Raw genomic sequence first — 24,745 nt, forward strand, 5'->3', positions numbered from 1 at the left:
GCCCTTTAACTAAGACCGGACTAGGTCTGTGCGTGCCGCTAATCGGGGAGTTTAGTCGGGTCTCCGAACTTAACTCCAAACTCCTCAGAGGGAGCGCGGGCCAATAGGCAGGTTATTACCGAAGGTTTTCGTAGTTATTGTTCTCGGACTCTGCCGAGGCTTCGGTGAGCAAGGCTGGGGTTTCCAGAGATTGCCTTGGTACCCGTGTTTGGCTGGCGCATTCGTGGCCGGGACCACTTTTTAGCCGGACGTAGGAGTTTACGTCGAAGAGCCAAGTCGGGCACTAATTTATGAAATCCTCTGTACCAGTTTCGGAGACTTGACGAACGGTGCATGCATAATGTAATTAGGAGGTCGATCCTAAGCCGACCCGTTAGAGAGGCCCGACTTTGGGGCGGGATAAGGCTTCAACATTAAGATTCCGCTCAGCAATATGTAAATAAAATTTGACAAGGAGGGCGTCCAGTTGAATGTACCTCTTTCATTCTCAGAGTTATGCTTCGCATGGTGGAGTAGGCTGCTTCCCTTCCTCGTCGACCTGCGGAGTCATTTTTGACTTTAAGGGGGCTCGGGCTTCTCACGGACCCGACAGCACCCGCCGAGGTTGAGAGGGCTTGGGGAGACTTTATTGATTTGTAGCTCTTTGCGAGGTCGAGGGAGTTTGAGACCCTGTGGTCGGACCTTGGGGCACCTCAACTTTGGCCGAGGGGTCTTGTGTCAGGTCGGCGGGTCCGCGGACGCTTTGCTGACCTGTGGTACCTCCCGAAGTCGAGGGAGTCTGATTCTCTACGGTCGATCCTCGGGGCATCCCGACCTTAGTCGAGGGGGCGCTACGGGGGACCGCGAAGGTACTACCCCGTTGTTGGTGATGAGCGCCACGGGGGGCCGCGAAGGTACTACCCCGTCTTTCCGAAGCGTCGAGGGGTCTGGGTACGCACTGTCGACACTCGGGGCATCTCGACCTTAGTCGAGGGATCGCTCGCTTCGGGGATCGGGGATCGTCGACCGCTCCTGGGGGTCCACTTCGTGGCGCCCCAGGTGGAGCCACCCTTTCCACCCCTCACGGCGCCTTCCCGAGGTCGAGGGAGTCTGGTTCTCTACGGTCGACCCTCGGGGCATCCCGACCTTGGTCGAGGAATCGTTCGTCAGGTCGAGGGGTCTGGGTACGCACTGTCGACCTGCGACGCTTCCCGAGGTCGAGGGAGTCTGGTTCTCTACGGTCGACCCTCGGGGCATCCCGACCTTAGTCGAGGAGGCGCTACGGGGGGCCGCGAAGGTACTACCCCATTGTTGGTGATGAGCGCCACGGGGGGCCGCGAAGGTACTACCCCGTCTTTCCGAAGTGTCGAGGGGTCTGGGTACGCACTGTCGACACTCGGGGCATCTCGACCTTAGTCGAGGGATCGCTCGCTTCGGGGATCGGGGATCGTCGACCGCTCCTGGGGGTCCACTTCGTGGCGCCCCAGGTGGAGCCACCCTTTCCACCCCTCACGGCGCCTTCCCGAGGTCAAGGGAGTCTGGTTCTCTACGGTCGACCCTCGGGGCATCCCGACCTTAGTCGAGGAGGCGCTACGGGGGGCCGCGAAGGTACTACCCCGTTGTTGGTGATGAGCGCCACGGGGGGCCGCGAAGGTACTACCCCATCTTTCCGAAGTGTCGAGGGGTCTGGGCACGCACTGTCGACACTCGGGGCATCTCGGCCTTAGTCGAGGAATCCTGCTCCATTCCACGTTTCGTCGTCTTGCGATTCTTCCCGAGGTCGAGGGAGTTTGGGACTCTACGGTCGAGCCTCGAGGCATCCCGATTTTGGCCGGGGAATCTGAGGATCACAGACGACCCAATATTAAAAGAGGATTACAGTTATCAAGGTGAGAGAAATATTTGCAGAAAAAGGAGCTGAGTCCATTGTCCTGATTGTTTTGAACCCCTTAGGGTTTCATTGGTAATACATCCGTAGATTCTCGGAGTTCCAGCTTCGTGGGATCAGAGTCCCCTCCAGGGACTTCAATTTGTACGCCCCTGGTCGTTGTACCCCGGCGATTTGATACGGCCCTTCCCAATTTGGGGCGAGCTTTCCTTGCTCGGTCGGTTGAGAAGCCTCGGCTCTCCTGAGGACGAGGTCCCCTACTTTGAAGAGCTTGGGCTTGACTCTGGAGTTGTAGTATTGGGCCGTTCGCTGTTGGTATCTCGCCATGCGAACCCGGGCGATCTCTCTCGTTTCTTCGACAAGGTCCAAGTTGCTCCTTAGCTGGGAAGAGTTGGTGTCGGGGTCGTAATGCTCCATTCTGGGAGAAGGCAGGCCGATCTCTAGCGGGATGACGGCCTCAGTGCCGTATGCTAGGTTGAAGGGGGTCTCTCCCGTGGGTAGTCGGAACGTGGTCCGATATGCCCAAAGGACATTGTACAAGTCCTCGACCCACTGTCCTTTGGACCGATCAAGCCTAGCTTTAAGTTCCTGCAAAATAGTTCGGTTAGTTACCTCGGTTTCCCCGTTTGTCTGGGGATGGGCAACCAAGGTGAAGCGATGATCAATGCCGAGTTCAGAGCAAAACTCCCTGAAATGAATATTGTCAAATTGTCGACCATTATCAGATATAAGGATACGGGGTAGTCCGAATCGGCAGATTATAGACTTCCACACGAAATCCCGCATCTTTTGCTCGGTGATCCGGGCGACAGGTTCGGCCTCGACCCATTTGGTGAAATAGTCGATGGAGACGACCAGGAACTTTCTCTGTCCGGTGGCGAGGGGAAAGGGCCCCAGGATGTCGATCCCCCATTGGGCAAACGGCCAGGGGGCGATGATGGAGGTCAGCAGAGCTGAAGGTCGGCGCTGGATATTGGCGTTTCGCTGGCACCGATCGCACTTGCGGACGAAATCTGTTGCGTCTTTTTGGAGTGTGGGCCAGTAATATCCCTGCCGCAGGATCTTATGGGCCAAGGCCCGGCCCCCCAGGTGATTTCCGCAGATCCCTTCATGGACCTCTCGGAGAGCATAGTCCGCCTCGGAGGGGCGGAGGCATCTGAGAAGGGGGGAAGTAAATGATCGTCGATAGAGCCTGTTCTCATATAGGACATACCGGGGGGCCTGGCGCTTGATTCGGCGAGCCTCCATCTCGTCATGAGGTAGGGTTCCGTCCTGAAGGTAGCAGACGAGCCCGTCGATCCAGCTTGGCTCGGAGCCGATGCACATGGTAGGCTCGGGTCCCTCCGTGCTGGGGGTCTGAAGATACTCGAGCGCGGTTCCCTTAGGAAGCTCGCTCATGCGGGAGCTTGCCAGCTTGGATAGCTGGTCTGCCCTGAGGTTTTCCGTTCTGGGAATGTACTGAATGTTGAAAGAATTCAGGGCAGATATGAGTTTCCGCACCTTTTGGAGATACTTTTGCATGGATGGCTCTTTAGCTTCAAAATCTCCTTGGACCTGGTTCATCACCAGCTGGGAGTCGCTGAATGCCGTCAAGTCTCCCACGTTTAGTTCTTTCGCCAGTTTGAGCCCGGCGATGAGGGCCTCATACTCGGCCTCATTGTTCGAGGCCGGGAACTCGAGGCGCAGGGCTTGCTCAGCCACCACTCCGTCTGGACTAGTGAGGATAAGTCCGGCCCCGCTGCCCCCCGAGGTCGAAGACCCGTCCGAGTGCAGGACCCATGGCTGCCTCGGGGCCTCCTCCGCGGGTCCAGATGGCAGGTCGGGGTCGTCCGGAAGGGTGCACTCCACGATGAAGTCGGCGAGTATCTGAGCTTTGATAGCCGGCCTGGGCCGATATTCGAGGTCGAATTCCCCGAGCTCGACCGCCCATTTGGCGATCCTCCCCGCACGATCCGACCTCTGCAATATTTGCTTCATGGGCTGGTCGGTCAATATAGCTATCGTGTGGGCTTGGAAGTAAGGCCTGAGTCTCCGAGCCGAGATGATGAGAGCTAAGATGGTCTTCTCAAGTTTAGAATATCGGGTCTCGGCATCCCTGAGAACCCGGCTGGTGTAATAGACCGGCTTTTGGAGCTTGTCCTCTTCCCGGACGAGAACTGAGCTCACTGCGGCTGGGGAGGCGGCCAGATATAAGTAAAGGACCTCGCCTTTCCGGGGCTTGGTGAGCAGCGGGGGAGAAGCCAGAAGGCTCCGAAGATCTTCAAAGGCCTGCTGGCATTCTTCTGTCCACCGGAAGTCTTTCGGCCGTTTGAGGCTCTTGAAGAAGGGGAGGCAACACTCGGCTGACCGAGAGACGAACCTTCCCAGGGCGGCTACCCGCCCCGCGAGCCGCTGCACCTCCTTAACTGTCTTTGGAGGCGACATCTCTTGCAGTGCCCGGATTTTCTCCGGGTTGGCCTCAATTCCGCGCTGGGTCACTATGAAACCCAGGAACTTGCCCGAGGTGACCCCGAACGCGCACTTCGCCGGATTGAGTTTCATTCGATATTTTCTGAGCTTGGCGAACGTCTCGTCGAGATCGGCTATGTGGTGTTCCGCCGCTCGGCTCTTCACCAACATGTCGTCCACGTAGACTTCCATGTTCCGGCCGATCTGGTCTTTAAAAATCTGGCTGACCAGCCTCTGATAGGTGGCCCCAGCGTTTTTCAGGCCAAAGGGCATCACCTTATAGCAGTAGGTGCCCTTGTCGGTGATGAAGGCCGTCTTCTCCTCGTCTTCTGGCGCCATTCGGATTTGATTGTATCCTGAAAAGGCGTCCATAAAAGTTAGCAGTTGGTGTCCTGAGGTGGAGTCGACGAGCTGGTCGATGCTCGGGAGGGGGAAACTGTCTTTTGGGCAGGCCTTGTTCAGGTCGGTGTAGTCCACACACATACGCCATTTTCCGTTAGCCTTCTTTACGAGGACTATGTTGGCGAGCCAGTCCGGGTAGGAGACCTCCCGGATGAAGCCGGCTCCGAGGAGTTTGTCCACCTCCTCGGCCGCAGCTCGTTGTCGCTCGGGGGCGGAGCCTCTTTTCTTCTGCTTTACAGGCCTGCTGGTTGGTTTCACCTGAAGTCGGTGGACCATGACCTCAGGGTCAATTCCTGGCACGTCCGCGGGCGACCAGGCGAAGACGTCGGCATTATCCCGCAGGAAGCTGACGAGGCGATCCCTCTCATGGGCGCCGAGGCCGGAGCCGACCTGCACGGTTAGCTTGGGAAAATTTTCTCGTAGTGGGATTTGAATAAGGAGCTCACCGGGCTCTACTTGCTTCTTCCAGGGGGTGTCCCTCGCATCGAGGGTTTCTATGGGGAGTGAGGGGCGCGTCGGGCGGTCTGGCGCCTCAGCTGGTTGTTTCACTGTGTGGGCCGCCATGTAGCATTGCTTGGCGACCAGTTGGTCTCCGCGGATCTCGCCTACTCCTTGGCCGGTGGGGAACCGCATGAGTAAATGGCGAGTTGAAACCACGGCTCGAAGGGTGTTTAACCCTGGGCGCCCAAGGATGGCGTTGTAGACCGAGGGCAGACGGACCACCAAGAAGTCCATCCTCACAGTGCTCTCCCGGGGGGCGAGGCCAACTGTGACAAGGAAGCTAGCCTCACCTTCAACCGAGACCGCATCTCCGGTAAACCCGACTAGCGGGGCATTGATTCTCCGGAGATGTCCTCCTGTCAACCCCATTTTTTGGTAGGCATGGTAGTACAAAATGTTGGCTGAACTTCCATTGTCAACTAGGACACGCCTTACATCAAACCTATTTACAATCATGGAGATGACCACAGCGTCATCGTGAGGGGTCTCGACCCCTTCTAAGTCCTCGTCCGAGAACGAGATGACTTCATCAGTACGTGGGCGCTTCGGGGGTGTTCCCTGGGCGGCCGTTCCTGCCGAGGCCCGCCCGATCATGTTGATGGTGCCGGCGATGGGCCTGTTGTCGCCTGGATTTTCGGTTGGTGCGACATTCTCCGCCGGCCTTCTTTCCTCAGGTCGATTCCTCACGAACCGGTTGAGTACTCCCCGTCGGATGAGCGCTTCTATCTCGTCCCGGAGTTGGAAGCAGTCCTCCGTGTCGTGCCCACGGTCTCGGTGGAAGCGGCAATACTTCCTGGTATTTCGGGGAAATCCCGTGTCTCGCATAGGAGGCGGGGGTCGGAAGAAGTCCCGACCCTCAATTTCCATCAGGATCTCGGCCCGGGGAGCATTGACGGGTGTATAGTTCTCGTACCTCGCCTGGTACGTCCGGGGCCGTGGTGGAGACCTCGGACGAGGAGGTGTCCTCTGCTGAGGTCGCCCCTGCTGACGGGGCGGACTCTTCAGTCTGGGGAGATTTTTCTCTCTGCGGGGAGACCGGCTCCTTTGTCGGCCGCGCTCCTCGCGGCGCTTCTTCTGCTTCTTAGAGGCGGGCTCGATTGCACCCCGCCTGGAGGCGACTGCCTCCTCGGCCTTGGCATACTTCCGGGCTCGGGCCAGCATTTCGGTGAAGTCGGCCGGGAAGCTCTTCTCGATGGAGAAGAGGAATCGGTAGGAGCGAACCCCAGTTTTCAGAGCCGACATGGCTATCGACTGGTCTAGCTCGCGGACCTCCCATGTGGCGGCGGTAAAGCGGTCCAGGTACTCTTTGAGGGACTCCCCCTCCTTCTGCTTGATGTCCAGGAGGGAGTCTGATGTCCGTCGCTGGCGCCGGCTGGCAGCAAAGTTGGTGGCGAACTGCCTGCCGAGCTGCTCAAAGGAGGACACCGTGTTCGGCTTCAGTCCAGAAAACCAAAGCCGAGCGGTCCCTCGGAGGGTCGCTGGAAAGGCTTTGCAGAGTATGGCCTCCGAGGACCCTTGTAGGGCCATGAGGGCCCGATAACTCTCCAAGTGGTCGAGGGGGTCGGTGATTCCGCTGTAGGGCTCCACCTGAGGCATTTTGAATCTCACGGGAACCGGCTCGTCCTCGATCTGGTGGGAGAAGGGGGACTTGGCAGTGAACTCAAAGTCCCCTTCCTGTCTTGCCTTCTTGCCGTGGAGTGCCGCAATCTGGCGCTCCAGATGCTCAACTTTTCGGTCGAGCTCCCCCACCCGTGGGATTGTCGTTGTGGTTTGCGCCGGCCCTTGGCGGTCCGGGGCTGACTCCGCCTCGGAAAGTTGGGGTCTCCGATCGAAACCTTCTCTCGGTAACTCCCTACGGGGAGTAGCCCGTTCTCCGTTGTTGGCTCTGGAGGAGCCATGCAGATTTTGACTGGGGAGAACCGGGCCGTTGGGGAGACACTCCGGCGGGGCCTGGGCCTGCGGGGGAAGCGCCGATGAAGCTTCCACGCGCCGTAGGCCCTGCACGGCGGCGGCCAGGGCCTGGACTTGCTGTACCAGGGCATTGAACTGTTCCAGCTGGACCTGAGGACCTGGGTCAGCTGGAGTTGGGAAATTCTGGACGGAGTGTCCAGGACTTTGCGGGGGACGCCGGGAGACGTTAGAGGCTCCCTTACTTCTCAACTTCATGACTGCTACTCGGTCCCTTCCTCTAGCGCCAACTGTTGCTGGAAATTGGACCCGGGGGCAATCTTCGGTCGAGGAGAGGGAGCGGGAGGTGGTTACTCACGGCGGGGCGGTGGTCCGTCGACGGGCGGCGTCCTCCGTCTGGGGCGATCGGCGAGAAGGAGCGGCTGATTCCCGCGGCTGGGCGACGATCCGACAGTGGGCGGCGTCCTCCGTCTGGGTGCCTGCACACGAGCCGGTGGCCGGGTCTTCCGGCGCCGGCCCTCCGACGCTCAAGTCAGGGAGGGGGCAAATCGTGTAGAGTAGAGGTAAACAGTGCCCGTCCCCAGTATCGATTTTCCAACCCCCTTTTATAGACCGGGGGTCGGTTTACCTGCGATGTAACGGGGCGAAGCCGTAGTACGGCTCGGCATGTCGTTCAGGTCGGCGCTTGGTCAGGCGAATAATTGCACTGATGTCGGCGATGAGGGCGTTGTACAACCCGAACTAGCACGCTACCAGGCGAATTTATTGCATCAGTGTCGGAGGTATGGCCGAGATCAGAGACTTATCACAGTTGACTAGACCCTGCTGGGCTTATTTGCCGTGGAGAGCTGGGAGTCCGTAGATGACAGGAGTCACGTGCATTAATTGTTGAGTGAGCCGGAGATCCACATTTATTGTGGAGTAAGCCGGAGATCCGCATTTATTGTGGAGTAAGCCGGAGATCCGCATTCATTGTGGAGTAAGCCGGAGATCCGCATTCATTGTGGAGTAAGCCGGAGATCCATATTTATTGTGGAGTAAGCTGGAGATCCATATTTATTGTGGAGTGTGCCGGAGGATCACAGCGGTCATGCGCCATAAATGCCGGAGGGGCGTCATAGTACGGTCTCTGGCCGGACCTCGGAGACGTATAGCCGTAGTAGGTGGCTGACAAAAGTAGGCCTCGGGCATTGGGGTTTCTCTTAGGTCGGAGATTCCGAGTTCGGGTGCCGACTTCGGCCTTCCAGGGTCGACGATTGTGCGGCTTCTTTGGGGCATTCGTGTCATTTGGGGGAAAAACCTTATTCCCCCAACAATTCCTTATCTGCCCAAGCATTTCGGCCAACAAGCTTGCTCCCAGCTGATGAGACTGTGCCCCCCCTGACACCGATTGTTCCCTGTCCATAGGAAATTGCGTCTCATGCTAACTATTTTTTCCACCGCACTAGTTGGCATTCACCAATGTTGTTCTAGGCTTACTTTCCACTCGATTTTCTCTTCTAGGAATCGCCATTCTGATGCTTGTAGTTCTTTACAGTGCAGAGGCGTTGATTCCGCTCATCCAAGCAGCTTCGCAAAGGTATGTCCGGTACCTTCGCTCACACATACAGCGATGATGGAACCCATTTTAAATTTTACCTTCAAACATGTCAGAATCTCATTGGAGCAGACCATAAAACGGTTTGACCGTCGCTAAATAGATCCTGGATCAACTGGAGTTGAGCAGAAAATTATTTAATAATTGAAAATTTTTTTAATTATTAAAAGTTTCTTATATTATAATTTACAATGCCCGTTGAGCAGTTCTGAAGTTATTAGATGAATCCTGGACAGACCCAAGTTAAATTATTCCGAGATCCCTTAAGAAAACTGTAACTAGTCAATTCAATATCAATATAATATTAACTTACTTCTTATCAACCATTCGCCATATTAATGAATCAATTATTCAATAATTACCTAATTTTATAGCTCTCCTATTTGAATTATTCATATTCTCTAATCTCCTTTAATTGAAAATTAGAAATAAATAAAAGGTCAGAGTCTTACCTCAATTTAGAAACTACAGTATAAGAACTTGTTGGGCTTCTTTCTATCCGAATGACTGCAGCCCATATAAAATCAGGGTTGACTATAAAAATAGATTCGTATAGAATCAAGTACGAGACCAGCTAGATGACAATGCCCAATTGTTCGAATTGGTTAGTACAGTATAACATAATCCATTTGATCAAGAAATATATAGCCATTCAAGAAAAGTAATATATCAAGGGTTATCAAGTATGGGTTTAATGGTAGCTGATAATAGTAGAGTATAGGATAGACATGGTCGACTAGATAACAGCGTCCGACAATACGGGTTGGTTTGCTCTGGCCAATCAAGCCAGTTAACTCATGAAACAAAAATCAGACCATAGTACAGGTAACACAATAGGGATTTATGATGAAGAGTCCAACGATGCTCAACAATAATCAAAATAAAGTTAGCACGACGGGTGGCCGCTACAACACTAGTCCAAGACCCTTTATTGGGGTAAACCTAGGTCTCTAACGAGGACATTTAGGACCCTCCTGCTGGGTCCATAAAACCATGCGAAGAGAGAGAAACAAAAAGAAAGAAATCAAGGGAGAGAGGAGAGAGGAGAGAGGAGAGAGAGAAAGAGGAGATCCTCTTCTTTTTCTCAAAATAGGGGAGAACCCGTCTCTCCCTTTTCTCTTTGGATCAGAGGGGGCGGCGGCCATGGTGGCCAACCCCGATGATGGTGGCCACGGGCGGCTTGACCGTTGCCTCGCTGGCAATGGTGACCAGCCAGCACAAGGAAGAAGGGAAGAAGATCCCGAAAAAGGTGAAGGATGATCCATGGCAACTCAGCTTGAACCATAGCTAACTTCCTAACCAGCAACCATATGTTCTCAGGGTTCTTAGATGACGGCGAAAACTGCCTGAATCCAACGGCCGAATCCGGCGGCCAGTGGCAGCGTAACTCGGAGGAACGATGCCAAAACAAGGCACCCTTATTTCGGAAGGTATTCTAGTGATTTTTGGACTCAAATCAACATGATATAGAGAAGAAGGAGGAGAGGATGAAGGATTCTTACCTCGGACTGACGAAGCCTTCGGAGGCTCTTTCCAGCAAGGAATCGAGAAAAAAAGCCCAGAAAGAGGGCTAGGAATTGGCGGCTATTCTGAATGATTCTGGTGGAGGAAATCCAAAAAGGAGGAAAATTAAATAGTCGAGATCCTAGAGTTCGAGTCAAACTCGGATTGCTCTGGAGAGGTCTCCGACTCTGATAGAATCAGAGGAGGAATCGGAATCTTCTTCTCCGCCTGCATCGTGCCACTGTGCATGGTCGGGCAGGGCTTGGCCTCTTTGAGGTGGCCCACAAGCCCATAGAAATTGGGTTGGGCGTGTTCGGGCCGGGCCTAGCCACTCCTGGCTGGCCCATAAGCCCAAAAGTCTGGGTTATTACATATGCCATATACTGTAGAGCCTACAAAAGAATGCCAGCCACCTGCTGTCTTCAGTTGGTTTATCTACATGTTTGAACAGAACTAGCACTCCTTTATATTATATGGGTAAGCACAAAATAAGATTAGATTGTATGCAATTAAAGAAGGAAGTTATATATTTTTTAATTCTCATTTTCATGTTCTTACGTCATTTTTTCGTCTATGAAAGAAGTGGTAGGAAGGAAAAGGCCGCCTCCACCTGATCCAATCCCACCTCTAATTAACATTATCTTCAATCAAGAAAACATCCATGGGGTATGATCATCTCAGATGGCTGGTCCATGAACTTCATAAACACAAGCACATATGCGGTTTGATCGTTGATGTGATTCAGTAAAACGGAGAAATTCTGAAACAAATGCCTTGAAAATAAATAGATAAGAAGAACATGAACAGAGTCTTCAGCAAGGGAGGCATCCGGTAGTTGCCAGCTTACTCATGCATCTGACATATATTTATAGCTAATGATACAGCCATTATAGAACATCAAACCCTCATATAAACATCCATCTTAAGGATCCTGACCCCTATAAGCTCTACTTTAACCCGTTACATATTATTGACATGCCCATGCCCAGCAGAGATTCATGTGACCTTTGAAGCTTGACACTCACAGACAGAAATCCTGAGATTGATCAAGTGGATCTTTGTATTCAGTGGATGACGAATGATTACGAATTTGTCTCTGACCTTCCGTGAGAAGCTGAAGAGCCCTAGGAAGTGGCGGCATGCTCACCTCCAGGACTCCCTCTAGGATCTGCACAACCTGTCCCATTGTTGGCCTGTCATCTTCAGAGTCTTGAATGCACCAGCAAGCAACTCTGCAGACTCTGGTTAGCTCTTCAAGGTCTGCAGACTCTGCAGAGTCTAATAAGCTAAATATATCGCCTTCATTGACCTTTGCTGCCGCCCAGGACGGATAAAAGATTTTGCTCCCATCCGCAGAGGGCGTTGTGTTTCGCTTGCCTGATACCAGCTCAAAGAGCATCATCCCGAAGCTGTAGACGTCAACCTTGGAGGTGATTGGCAGGCCTGAAATCCACTCGGGTGCGAGGTAGCCAACGGTTCCCCTCATGGTTGTCAGGACCCTGCTGAAGTCGCGACCGATGAGCTTCGCCATGCCAAAGTCTGCAACTTTGGCGCAGAAGTCCTTGTCTAGGAGTATGTTGTCTGGCTTTATGTCGCAGTGTATGATGCACTCCCTGCACTTCTCATGGAGGTAGGCTAGTCCTCTCGCAATCCCAAGAATAATTTGATACCTCGTCTTCCAGTCCAGAACCGTGGATTTGTTTTGAAAGAGAAGAGAGTCCAGGGAACCTCCGGACATGTACTCATAAACTAGAAGCCTTTTGCTGCCCTCGGTGCAGAAACCGCGAAGGTGAACTAGATTGACATGCTGAATAGCAGCCAATGTGCTCACTTCGGTTCGGAATTGCTTCTCCCCTTGTCTCAAGCCTTCAAGCCTCTTCACAGCTACTTCGGTTGAGTCAATTAATGTCCCTTTAAAAACGGAGCCAAAGCCACCGCTGCCCAACTTTTCAGAGAAGTTCTTCGTCACACGCCGCAAATCGCCATAAGTAAACTGAATCAAAGAACCCTCAACTTGTTTTGCCATCCGAATTCGTTTCCTCCTTTGAAACGCCCAAATTAGTCCGACGAGAACACCCGAGATCCCAAGAATTCCACCGATGACACTAAGAGTTAGAGCGACTACCAACTTATGTGAGCTACTTGAACCTGGAAAATTAGAAGCAGCGAGCCGGAGATGCAGAGTACCAGCTCCACTATCACCATCATAGAGTTGTCGAAGGTTCCTAAGGTCCCCAGTCCAAATTGAGCATCCACTCACATAAGCATACGCGTTGCAAGAGCAGCTGTTCAAGCAAGCCTGTTCGCAATCTTTAGCACTCCCAACAGTCAAGTTCTGCGGATTGGCAGGCAGTCTCATATTGGTCATCTCAAGGAATCTATCCCCTTCTCCACCGGTCGAGCTTTTATTGCTGCATCGCAAACTGGTTTTCCTCATGCACCCTGACTTCCAAACATTGAACTCCCATTCTTTCAACGAAGCTGGTTCGAAACCATGGGAGCACCTGCAAGTATTCAAGCTTTTCTGGTCGCAGATACCAAAAGCTCCACATAGGGAGTAGACATCACATTGAGCCAAAGGTTGAGTAAAGACTGTCTGCCACTTCTGGGTGCTGTTCAACCAATACCATTGTCTTAATAGCCCAGATGAATCAATAACACACCGAGTGATGAAAGAACTGTCGAGGATGGTATACATGGCATACTTCCGCTGCTTGTTGTCGACGAAGGTGAAGTTGAAGGGAGTGCTTTCTCTGGTTCCAGGGACTGCAGTGAAGTACTGGCCATTCCACAGCCCACTGCTCCAATAAATTTCAGAACCATTCCACAGCAATACGAACTGATTGGATCCATCGGGGTCCATACTTTGAGCGAAAGGCCCGGGGGCGGGATTCTCAGGATTCTCCCATGAAGTGGTGCTCTGATACTCCCCTGTGATCTTGTTAACTCCAAGCCATCCTCCTGGCATCCATGTGTCAGTTGGGTGATCAAAACTCTGCCAAATTGTAGTGTTTGACCCCTTGCTTATAACAAGATTTCCGGTGTCCAGAAGCACAGCAACCGTGGAATTGGAGGTTGATGGAGTTGAATTGGATGACCAAACTGGGATTTTGGAACTGTTGAGAAGGACTAATTTGCCATCTTCCGAGATTTTTAGCTCGGCAGAGGAGGTGTTGGAGATGGGTGTTGCTCTGTTCGCCACCCAGATTACAGTTTGGACTGGAATTGTTTTGTACCAGATACCTATGTAGTAGTTACGGGAGTTACCTGGTGTGAAGAACCCCAGCTCAAAGTGGCCTTCTTTGGACACAATGGTCTGGTTTCCGGAGACGGACTGGCCCAAAGAGATGGTATCAGTTGCTACACCGCGTTGGATGTTGAGAGAAGAGAAGAGAGAGAAGAGAAGAAAGATGGAAAGAGAGGAACATGGCCTTATCTCAGTATCCATGGGGGCAGAAGCAAGCGACAGAAACCAGCCTGCCTATGTAAATATATGTAAATAAGAAGTCGCTGCAGCTTCTTTATAGATTCTTTGTCTACCATGAAATATTTTAGATAAGTATGGTAGAGACCAGATGTTGCATGTCTTCTTTTTTTTTCCTCTCCCTCTCTTTTTAAATCTTAACTAGTCATATCGTTACACCTGGTCAAAGAACCGGTTTGTCCAACGATCGTTTCACCCTCCAACCAAACCCTTCTCTCTCATGATAGATGGCCTAGACATGGTAGGATTTAAGTCTTTTATAATTTTAGGGTTCATGAGAAGATTCGCTGATGGAAAGTTAACCCAAACAACAAGCAAGAACAAACAAATGAAGTACAAGTAATGTTGGAAAAAGAGAGCGTAAGATAGTCCAGCAAGTTGAATTTTTAAAGTCTAGTTGTTATGAAAATCTAATAGATTGCCTTACGTTTCCAACAAGCAAGAGTCAAGCGAAAAAAGCCAATTTCAATCTAATAGTTCTTTTGTCAAAAAAAAAAAAAAAAATCGGGTAGTTTAGTTGCTCTGCTGCTGAATCTAGCAATAATTAAATAATAACACCAGTGCATTAAGTTTGGCCAGTATGTTAAAATTTATCTTGACAGTTTATATAGATGCGTTATAGGCATGTCTTTTTGGACAAGATATGCACATATGGTAATCACATGAGAATGACCTAAATTAAGCTCAGCTAGAAGATCGTCCTAGAATCGGAAAGATGTGAGTGAGACACACGAAGCGTCGGAATTGAAGAACTAATCCCTAGAATCATCAAGAAAAGTATTTCTTGACTCGATCCTGACTAAATAACCATGGAAATGACATTTTTTTTAGAATAAAAATCACTATAATTCTACAAGAATCCAGAGATCGAGGATCCCATGATCATCAAAAAAAAGTGAATCAAAATTAAAATCACTGAATCCAGAATCATAAGCAAATTTACAACCCTGCAAGAGAAATACAGAAAGAAATCAAAGAGAACAAAGGATCAAACCAGACAGCAAGCATTGATCTTGAACTGCTTAGATCTTTGGATCGAATGCCGGAAAGAGATACCACACGCATGCGGGAGAGGGAGAGAGGGAGGGGGCGAGAAAGAGAGAGAGGAGGAGGGAGGGGAAGGATTCTGGAGAGCCCTCCGATGGTTTTCAAAAATTGTTTTTCATTTTTTGCTTCTGGCAGTTGCTTAACTAATATCTTGTCGGATTTGTCTTTTTTTTTTCTTTTTTTTTAAGTCAGATGTTTACACCGATCTCGTATGAATATCTCCAATAGAATCAAAAAACAAAATATTCCAAAAAGGGGGACACATTCGCATTGTTGGTCCACATTACCTCACTAGAATATGCAGCCACAACCCAATCCATCGTTCTATTTGCCTTGTGATAGATATGACTAGCCCGAAAGAGGTACACTCCCTAGCACACTATTATATAATATTATATCATAATATATTGATATGTTATGTTATATAACATCAAATTATGTTATATTATTATGCTACAGCATACAATATTATATTACTATATTATACTAATATTTTATTACATTATAGTAATATTATACGTATATTATATATTTATGTATTAAATACATATTTTATTTTATTATTCTCTGTTGTATAATACTATGCAATATCCTTTATAGTCATTTTATCATACCAAAAGTACTTTCTCAGTTTGTTTACTAAATACATATATTAAAGTTCTACAGCATTTTAATAATGTAGTTACCAAACAACAAATAGCTTTTTTATAAAAGTTTTACTTTTGAAAGTTCTACTATCAACAGCTTTGCTAAACGGAGTCTTAAGCCCTACTTTCGCAATTCTTCCATCTTCATCTAGTCTTCTTTTAAGAGATTCGAGTTGAACAGGTTGAGAAAAATCTTTCTTCTCTCCAATTGAATCATACCATGAGTTACTGCCCACGATAACATGAAACCAACAATAGTAATCTTGTATACAAATTCATTTTAAATAAAATATAACAAAAGAGGTCCAAATCTATCATTTATTAAATAAATAAGTGCTGGTACAGAGCGTCTAAATTTTAATGTTTGTTTGTACTAACCGGGTCAATCAACCCTATTTTCTATGGTACTAACATAATCATTTGTTGACCTCTGATTACTTTATTTGTTCAGTCAAGAGCTAATGCTACAGACCTAGTTAGTTGAAAATTTTCCTATGCCTCTAGGAGCAAAAAGCTTTTAGATTGGAAGGCCGGACACTAAAATTAAGATACGAGGCAATAGGTCCTCAAATTGCTTGGATGAAACGGCATCTGATGAAAAGATGGGCAGATATCTCACTAAGGTTGTGACAAAAGTTATGGTTCATATCTTTTAACATTAATAGTCGGTTTCCTCGGCCTATATACATGGCCGCTAATGCTTGTCTGTACTAACTGGGTCTGTCAGCCTTATTTTCTTTGGAACCAACAGAACCATTTGTTGACCTCTGATTTCTTTATTTATTCAGCGAAGAGCTAATACTACAAGCCTAATTAGTTTAAAAAAGAGTATGTATAATAACCAAGGACCTTACCCAAAATGACTAGTCAGAAAGTATTATTTGAGTTCCTTGATCCTGTATAAGTACTCAAGATCTATCCAACGAATAACCGATATGAGACTAAACACACGCCCGCACGGGTTCTTACATACTCCCCATGTTTAAGCCCTGACGTCTTCGTCAGGCTAAAGGTCCAAATCTATTCAAATCTAATCACAAACACCACAATCGGCCCATGGTCAGCCCCAATAGATCCGTACTGCAGTGTCCCCTAGTCCACATAAATTATGGGCCGGGCCCACTCTGATACTATTTATAACAACTCATGACCTCACCCAAAATGGCTAGTCAAAAAGTATTATTTGGGTTCTTTGATCCTATATAAGTATTCAAGATCTATCCAGCGAATAACTGATATGAGACTAAACACACGCCCGCATGGGTCCTCACATTCTCCCCATGTTTAAGCCCTGACATCTTCATCAGGCTAAAAGTCCAAATTCATTCAAATCTAATCACAAACATAATGATCGGCCCATTGTCAGCCCCAATAGATCCGTACTGCAGTGTCCTCTAGTCCACATAAGTTATGAGCTGGGCCCGCTCTGATACTATTTGTAACAACTCATGACCTCACCCAAAATAGTTAGGCAGAAGGTATTATTTGGATTCCTTTATCTTATATAAGTACCTAAGATCTATCCAGCAAATAATCGATATGTGACTAAATACACGTTTGCACAGGTCCTCACAGTATGGATCAGCATGCGATGTACTGTAGAGCCTACAAAAGAACGCCACCAGCCACCTGACGTTTTCAAATGGCTTATCTACATGCTTGAACAGATTTATTTAATTTGTTATGGGGGTAGGCACAAAATAGAATTAGATGGTATGTGATTAAAGAAGGAAATGATATATTTCTTAGGCGTACGTCAGTTTTTTCCTCTTTCAAAGAAGTGGGAGGGAGGAAGAAGCCTCCTCCACCTCTAATTAACATTATCTGTAATCAAGAAAACATCCATGGGGTATGATCATTCCAGATGGCTGGTCCATGAACTTCATAAACACATGCGCATATGTGGTTTGATTATTGATGTGATTCAGTAAAACTGAGAAATTGTGAAATAAATGCCTTGAAAATAAATTGATAAGAAAAAGAACATGAACAGAGTCTTCAGCAAGAGAGACATCCGGTAATTGCCAGCTTACTCATGTATCTAACATATCTTTATAACTAATGCTTGGAAAGTGATGAGTTGGTAACTCATTTATGCCACTAAATAGATATTACAGCCACTATAGAACATTACACCCTCATACAAACATCCATCTTAAGGATCATAACAACTATAAGCTATACTTTAACCCGTTACATATTATTGGCATGCTCAGCAGAGATTCATGTGGCCCTTATAGCTTGACAATTACGGATAGAAATCCTGAGATTGATCAAGTGGATCTTTGTATTCAGTGGATGACAAATCATCACGAATTTGGCTCTGATCTTCCGTAAGGAGCTGAAGTACCCTAGGAAGTGGCGGCATGCTCACCTCCAGGACTCCCTCTAGGATCTGCACCACCTGTCCCATTGTTGGCCTGTCAGCTTCAGAGTCTTGAATGCACCAGCAAGCAACTCTGCAGACTCTGGTTAGCTCTTCAAGGTCGGCAGCACCTTTGAATCCATGGTCTAATAAGCTAAATATATCGCCTTCAACGACCTTTGTTGCCGCCCAGGACGGATAAAAGATTTTGCTCCCATCTGCAGAGTGCGATGCGTTTCGCTTGCCTGATACCAGCTCAAAAAGCATCATCCCGAAGCTGTAGACGTCAACCTTGGAGGTGATTGGCAGGCCTGAAATCCACTCGGGTGCGAGGTAGCCAACGGTTCCCCTCATGGTTGTCAGGACCCTGCTGAAGTCGCGACCGATGAGCTTCGCCATGCCAAAGTCTGCAACTTTGGCGCAGAAGTCCTTGTCTAGAAGTATGTTGTCTGGCTTTATGTCGCAGTGTATGATGCACTCCCTGCACTTCTCATGAAGGTAGGCTAATCCTCTCGCAATCCCAAGAATAATTTGATACCTCGTCTTCCAGTCCAGAACCGTGGATTTGTTTTGAAAGAGAAGAGAGTCCAGGGAACCTCCGGACATGTACTCATAAACTAGAAGCCTTTTGCTGCCCTCGGTGCAGAAACCGCGAAGGTGAACCAGATTCACATGCTGAATAGCAGCCAATGTGCTCACTTCGGTTCGGAATTGCTTCTCCCCTTGTCTCAAGCCTTCAAGCCTCTTCACAGCTACTTCGGTTGAGTCAATTAATGTCCCTTTGAAAACAGAGCCAAAGCCACCACCACCCAACTTCTCAGAAAAGTTTTTGGTCACACGCTGCAAATCGCCATATGTAAACTGAATCAAAGAACCCTCAACTTGTTTTGCCATTCGAATTCGTTTCCTCCTTTGAAATGCCCAAATTAGTCCAACAAGAACACACAAGATCCCAATAGTTCCACCGATGACACTTAGGGTTAGATCTATTACGAACTTATGTGAGGTCCTTGAAGCTGAGAAATCAGAGGCAGCGAGCCGGAGATGCAGAGTTCCAGCTCCACTATCACCATCATAGAGTTGTTGAAGGTTCCGAAGGTCCCCAGTCCAAATTGAGCATCCATTCGCATAAGCATACGCGGTGCAAGAGCAGCTGTTCAAGCAAGCCCGTTCGCAGTCTTTAGCACTCCCAACAGTCAAGTTCTGCGGATTGGCAGGCAGTCTCATATTGGTCATCTCAACGAATCTATCCCCTTCTCCACCGGTCGAGCTTTTATTGCTGCATCGCAAACTGGTTTTCCTCACGCACCCTGAATTCCAAACATTGAACTCCCATTCTTTCAATGAAGCTGGTTCGAAACCATGGGAGCACCGGCAAATATTCAAACTTTTCTGGTCGCAGATACCGAAAGCTCCACATAGAGAGTAGACATCACATTGAGCCAAAGGTTGAGTAAAGACTGTCTGCCACTTCTGGGTGCTGTTCAGCCAATACCATTGCCTTAATAGCCCAGATGAATCAATCACACACCGAGTGATGAAAGAACTGTCGAGGATGGTATACGTGGCATACTTCCGCTGCTTGTTGTCGACGAAGGTGAAGTTGAAGGGAGTGCTTTCTCTGGTACCAGGGACTGCAGTGAAGTACTGGCCATTCCACAGCCCACTGCTCCAATAAGTTTCAGAACCATTCCACAGCAATACGAACTGATTGGATCCATCGGGGTCCATACTTTGAGCGAAAGGCCCGGGGGAGGGATTCTCAGGATTCTCCCATGAAGTGGTGCTCTGATACTCCCCTGTGATCTTGTTCACTCCAAGCCATCCTCCTGGCATCCATGTGTCAGTTGGGTGATCAAAACTCTGCCAAATTGTAGTGTTTGACCCATTGCGTATAACAAGATTTCCGGTGTCCAGAAGCACAGCAACCGTGGAATTCGAGGTTGATGGAGTTGAATTGGATGACCAAACTGGGATTTTGGAACTGTTGAGGATGACTAGTTTTCCATCTTCTGAGATTTTTAGCTCGGCAGAGGAGGTGTTGGAGATGGGTGTTGCTCTGTTCGCCACCCAGATTACAGTTCGGACAGGAATTGTTTTGTACCAGATACCAATGTAGTAGTTACGGGAGTTACCTGGTGTGAAGAACCCCAGCTCAAAGTTGCCTTCTTTGGATACTATGGTCTGGTTTCCGGAGACGGACTGGCCCAAAGAGATGCTATCAGTTGCTCCACAGTGTTGGATGTTGAGAGAAGAGAGGAGAAGGAAGAGAAGAAAGACGGAGAGAGAGGAACATGGCCTTATCTCAGTATCCATGGGGGCACAAGCAAGCGACAGACACCAGCCTGCTAATGTAAATATGTATAAATAAGAGGCAGTGGCTGCTGCCTCTTTTTAGGTTATCTTAAAGGCAGTCAAATTTTAAATTATTAAAAGGGACGATTAGATTTCTTTTCCTAATTTGGGCCCGTTGGTTCTTTGTCCACTATGAAAATTTTTACGTACGTATGGTAGAAATATCAGTTGTTGCATGTCCTTTTTTTCCTCCTCCCTCTCTTTTCAGTGTTTGCTAGTTTTACCATTACAATTAGTCAAAGAATCAGTTTATGCAATGATCGTCTTACCTTCCAACCAAACCCTTCTCTCTCGTGATGGATGGCCTAGACGTGAGAGTCATTTATAATTTTAGGTTTCATGAGAGGATTCTCTGATGGAAAGTTAACCCGAACGATATGCAAGAACAAACAAATGACATGCAAGTAATGTTGGAAAAAGATAGTGTAACACCGTCAAGCAAGGTGAATTATCAACATCTACTTGTCATGAAGATCTAGTACTGTCTTCAACTTCATGTCAAAACTTCCTATGAAAAAAATCAATAGTAGCTTTGTCCTCCATTCAAGGCTAAATAGCCAGCCTTCAAGAGAGAGGTGATCAGTCCTGTTGGAAAGTCTCATGCATTGCCTTAACGATTCCAACAAGCATGAGTCAGAGTCAAAAAAGCCAATTTTAAGCAAATAGTTCTTTTGTCAAAAAAAAAATAATCAAGCGGTTATGTTGCTGTGCTGCTGAATCTAGCAATATTTAAATTTAATCTCAATAATACCAGTGCATTAAGTTTGGTCAGCATGTTTAAATTTATCTTGACCGCCTATATAGATAAGTTATAGTCGTGTATTTGCACAAGATATTAAGATACAGACATATTGTAGAAACGGAAAGCTAACAACTCCTTGGACCATGGATCCCACCCCCATCGTATGCGTCCAAGTTCCACGTGACGCCTTCTTACCTCAGTTCTACGCATCGTCAACCTTCCGAAAGGGCAGTTTTATCCGATATTAAATGACGTATCAATTGCACTTCAATGCTGTTAGGAATAGTCTATTTAGGTGACGACAACTTGTGAATGGTTGGTAAAGAAATTAAGGGCTCCTTTGGTTCGTGATAAAAGAAAGAAAGAAAAAAGTATGGTCAATAAAAAAATAAAAAAAATAATTTTTTTTAGGTTGAGTTTTTTTTAAAAAAAGAGATGAAAAAGTAGCATTTCCATGAGAATAAGATTTTTATGTTTCATAGGAAAAAAAAATCTATGGAAGATATGGAAAAGTTATTTTTCCATCTGTTGAAAATTAGGATCTTTATTTTTCAAAAGTATCCTTAAGCCATCAAAATTTATGGATAATGTTTTTTCTTTATTATGTTTATAATAGATATTTTATACAAATTTTTCAGAAAAATAGATGCTAACCAAACATAAGCCACTCTCGAATGTTCCACTTTTTTATAATCAACCAAATATGTTAAAACCATTTTTTCAGGCATCATATTTATAGAAATTATTTTTTTAAAAAAATAATTCAGTGAAAAAAAAAATTGTTAACCAAACGAGTCTTAAGAGGTCCCCCTCATTTGGTCAGAAAGAGTTGGCTGTTATGGAGACCTCCGTATTCATGTCCAAACGCTAAGGGCATGTACTATGAAGGTCTATTTCTTTGGTCCCATTTGAAGGAATATCTTATAGAAATCGAATCTGTTGAGTCTACACGCCCCCTGTTTTTTTAAAGAGTTGTCCTAATCTTAACATAAATTGTAGTTTGTGAATTAGTTATGTTAAAATATTTATTAAAAAAAATAGAGAAAAAAATTATTTCTCTATTCCATTATATTTGGTACATTTCAAAAGTTATATATGCTAGTATATAGATTCCATATAAGAAAAATAATATAAACCGATATATATATATGATCATGCTAATAAATAAAAATATTACTGGCTGATCCCTAAAATCATTCTAACAAGATCATGCTAATAAAGAAAATTATATAGGCCGATACAAGATCATGCTAACAAAGAAAAATATTATGGTCTGATCTAGGTTATTATATGATCCCTAAAATTATGCTAACATCCCTTTTCAAACTCAAGATGGTACTGTAGATAACAACTTGAGTTTGAAAACTAATGTATCAGATCAAGAGCATAAGTAGCAACTCAAAAGCTGACATGATGGACAAAGAGCTGACATCGTAGCTTAGAGGTTGAAGTGATAGATCAAGAGTTGACATAGTAGCACAAAGTCTAATGTGGCAGATTAAGAGTTATTATAGCAGCTCATAAGCTATTGTAGCATATTAAGAGTTGACATAGCAATTTAGAAGCCGATATGGCAAATTGATGTGTCAAGCTGATGTGACCATATATAATTTGACATGGCAGACAAAATCTGACATAGCAGCTTAGAAACTAATGTGGCAGATCAAGAAGCTAACGCAACAAACTGATGTATTTGGCAATGCTGATGTAGCTAACTGACGCAGCTAACTAATGCATCTACTGATATAGCTGACTAATAGAGTAGACTGGTACGTCTGTTAATGTGTATAATTGACATGATAGACTAACATGTTTATCGATATGGCTGATTGACTAGTCTAATGATGTGGCAGTGAGAAGATAAATAGAAGATGACAGTTGCAGTGAGGATAAAGCTCATAGAGAAAGCAACCGAAGGTCAACAATCCTCATAGATGAAGGTACCATGAAAGAGGAGGAGCAAGAGATCTTGAATTGGATAGTAAAGGAGCCAGAGGTAGCAAATAAAACCAGAGATAGAGAGAAAGAGGTCGAGCGACAGTAAAAAGAGACGATCGAAAATCTAAAGCTGAGGAGAAAAGTGGTGGAGAGAGCTACGGATCCATTAGAAAATAAAAGATGTTCGGATATTAATCTATCAAAAATAAAGGATATGCAAATCTATTGAGGAATATAGAATCTTCGAATGTTGATTCATTAATAAATAGAGGATTTGCAGGAAAACAGAAAATCTACGAATCTATTAGAAAATAAAAGATCTTTGGATATTGATTCACTAGTAGATCGATAAATCGACAATAGGGGCATTCAAAGCTTTTAGATATGGCAACGACGACCATAGCAAAGATGAAAAAATGGCGAGGTAGATCAAGTGATTGGTGGATTTGTTACTATATTAAAATATTTGCAAAAAAAGAAAAAAAAATTTCTATTCTATTATATTTAGTACATTTTAAAAGTTATATATATTAGTGTATAGACTTTATATAAAAATAATAATAATATTAGGAACAAATCTCAAGTGTTTGATATTGATTGTGGTCACCCTCATGCAATAGACGAAAATTACGAAAGTGTACCGCCCTTAATCTTTAAAAAAAAAAAAAAAGTCAAGAAGGACGTTGTGGTAGTCGTTGGGACATCATGAACATATTTATCGCACCTTTGTACTTGTTCGCTAGATGCTTTGTTTGCATTAAATACTAAAGGATAGAGATAGAGAATGTAAGGGTTTGACTGTGACATTCCACTCGAATGAGCTGAGACTCCGAGAGCGATGGAGAAAGGAGAGAAGAAAACGAGACAATACCTCCGTTAGTTTGCTTTACTGCCCATCTTTTAGATATCAACAGATGGCACATTTGGTGATTGATGAGGAAAAAAGCTAAGCCTCGCCTCTCTATTATCTGCATGATTATTGGTGGTGGTATGGAGGTTGCAGAACGACTGAATTGTGCCGTTTTGCCGTTCTACATCAACTAGTCGTGGCACTTAAGATTCACGAGATTTGTTCGGACTCACATTATTTTCTTTTTCTTTTTACTAGAGAGAAAGAGAGGGAAACCCACCAGTATTGTTACTCTGCCTGGTTTCCGTGGAGTTTGAGCATCCGAGCACTTGGGTCTGTGAAACGGAAACCTCTCCCAGCTTTAAATGAATCCTGCCACTCGGGCTGATGAGACCGACTCTAAGGGCTCATTTGGTTCGCGGAAAAAGAAGGCGGAAAAATATGACCAACAAAAAAATAATGAGATGCTTTTTATTTGGTTGGAGTTTTCAAAGAAGAAAGAAAGAAAAGTTGTATTTTCATGAGCATATGATTACCATATTTCATGGAAAAGTGTTTTCTATGAGAAACATGAGAAAATTACTCCATTTTTATTTTTTTCCAAAAAGACCCTTCAGCATTAAAGACCTAAATTTTATTAAGGGCATAAAAGGAATTATACATAACTTTCCCAGAAAAGTGGATGGTCAATCAAACATAAGCATTTTGGAAATTTGTCACTTTCCCATTATCAACCAATCATGCTAAAAATACTTTCTTAAGCATCCTCTTCCTAGGAATTTGTTTCTCAGGAATCATATTTCTAGGAGGGAAAATGCTTCCTGCGAACCAAACGAGCCCTAATTTTATGTCATCCGATGTCTATTAAGTTTGAACTAGTCGAGACACTTGGCTTGGTGAGACTAGTTCTTAATTCTAAATGCAAATACTTACACACATCCCCTTTTTGGGCAAAATATTGCATTTAGTGTTTATGTAGGATATCTCTGATTCAGTTGCATCCTTCTTTAATTAATATGCCCAGATCGCGTCTATAAGTTTTGGCATGTACTAGTTAGGATGTTGATAGTGCAAATGCACGAGCGGACTGG

At 46.4% G+C, this 24,745-nt stretch overlaps 1 protein-coding gene and 1 pseudogene across 3 annotated transcripts; both read right to left on the minus strand.

Moving 5' to 3' along the window:
• Positions 1 to 10,978: 10,978 nt before the first annotated feature.
• On the minus strand, positions 10,979 to 14,797 carry LOC103710748 (G-type lectin S-receptor-like serine/threonine-protein kinase At2g19130 pseudogene; annotated as a pseudogene). Its single transcript, XR_015967297.2, has one exon. The product of XR_015967297.2 is annotated as a G-type lectin S-receptor-like serine/threonine-protein kinase At2g19130 pseudogene (transcript).
• Positions 14,798 to 17,442: 2,645 nt separating this feature from the next.
• On the minus strand, positions 17,443 to 20,155 carry LOC149768666 (G-type lectin S-receptor-like serine/threonine-protein kinase At2g19130). Of its 2 annotated transcripts, XM_089923596.1 has the most exons (2): positions 17,901 to 20,129; positions 17,443 to 17,808 (listed from the first exon to the last, which is right to left on the minus strand). In XM_089923596.1, the coding sequence occupies exons 1-2, from the start codon at positions 20,083 to 20,085 to the stop codon at positions 17,756 to 17,758; spliced, it is 2,238 nt and encodes a 745-aa protein (XP_089779722.1). In that variant the 5' UTR covers positions 20,086 to 20,129; the 3' UTR covers positions 17,443 to 17,755. The 2 variants fall into 2 exon arrangements, with proteins under 2 accessions (XP_089779722.1, XP_089779719.1); XM_089923593.1 differs by having other exon boundaries at positions 17,443 to 20,155.
• Positions 20,156 to 24,745: the final 4,590 nt, after the last annotated feature.

The sequence above is a fragment of the Phoenix dactylifera genome, chromosome 1 (assembly GCF_051530095.1).
Source record: "Phoenix dactylifera cultivar Ajwa chromosome 1, Ajwa_hap1_PhDact_Kaust_v1.1, whole genome shotgun sequence".
In the NCBI taxonomy this organism is placed as follows: Eukaryota; Viridiplantae; Streptophyta; class Magnoliopsida; order Arecales; family Arecaceae; genus Phoenix; species Phoenix dactylifera.

Excerpts from the sequence above, each read along its gene's own strand:
- LOC149768666 (XM_089923593.1), bottom strand. The coding sequence starts at position 20,085 with ATGGATACTGAGATAAGGCCATGTTCCTCTCTCTCCGTCTTTCTTCTC.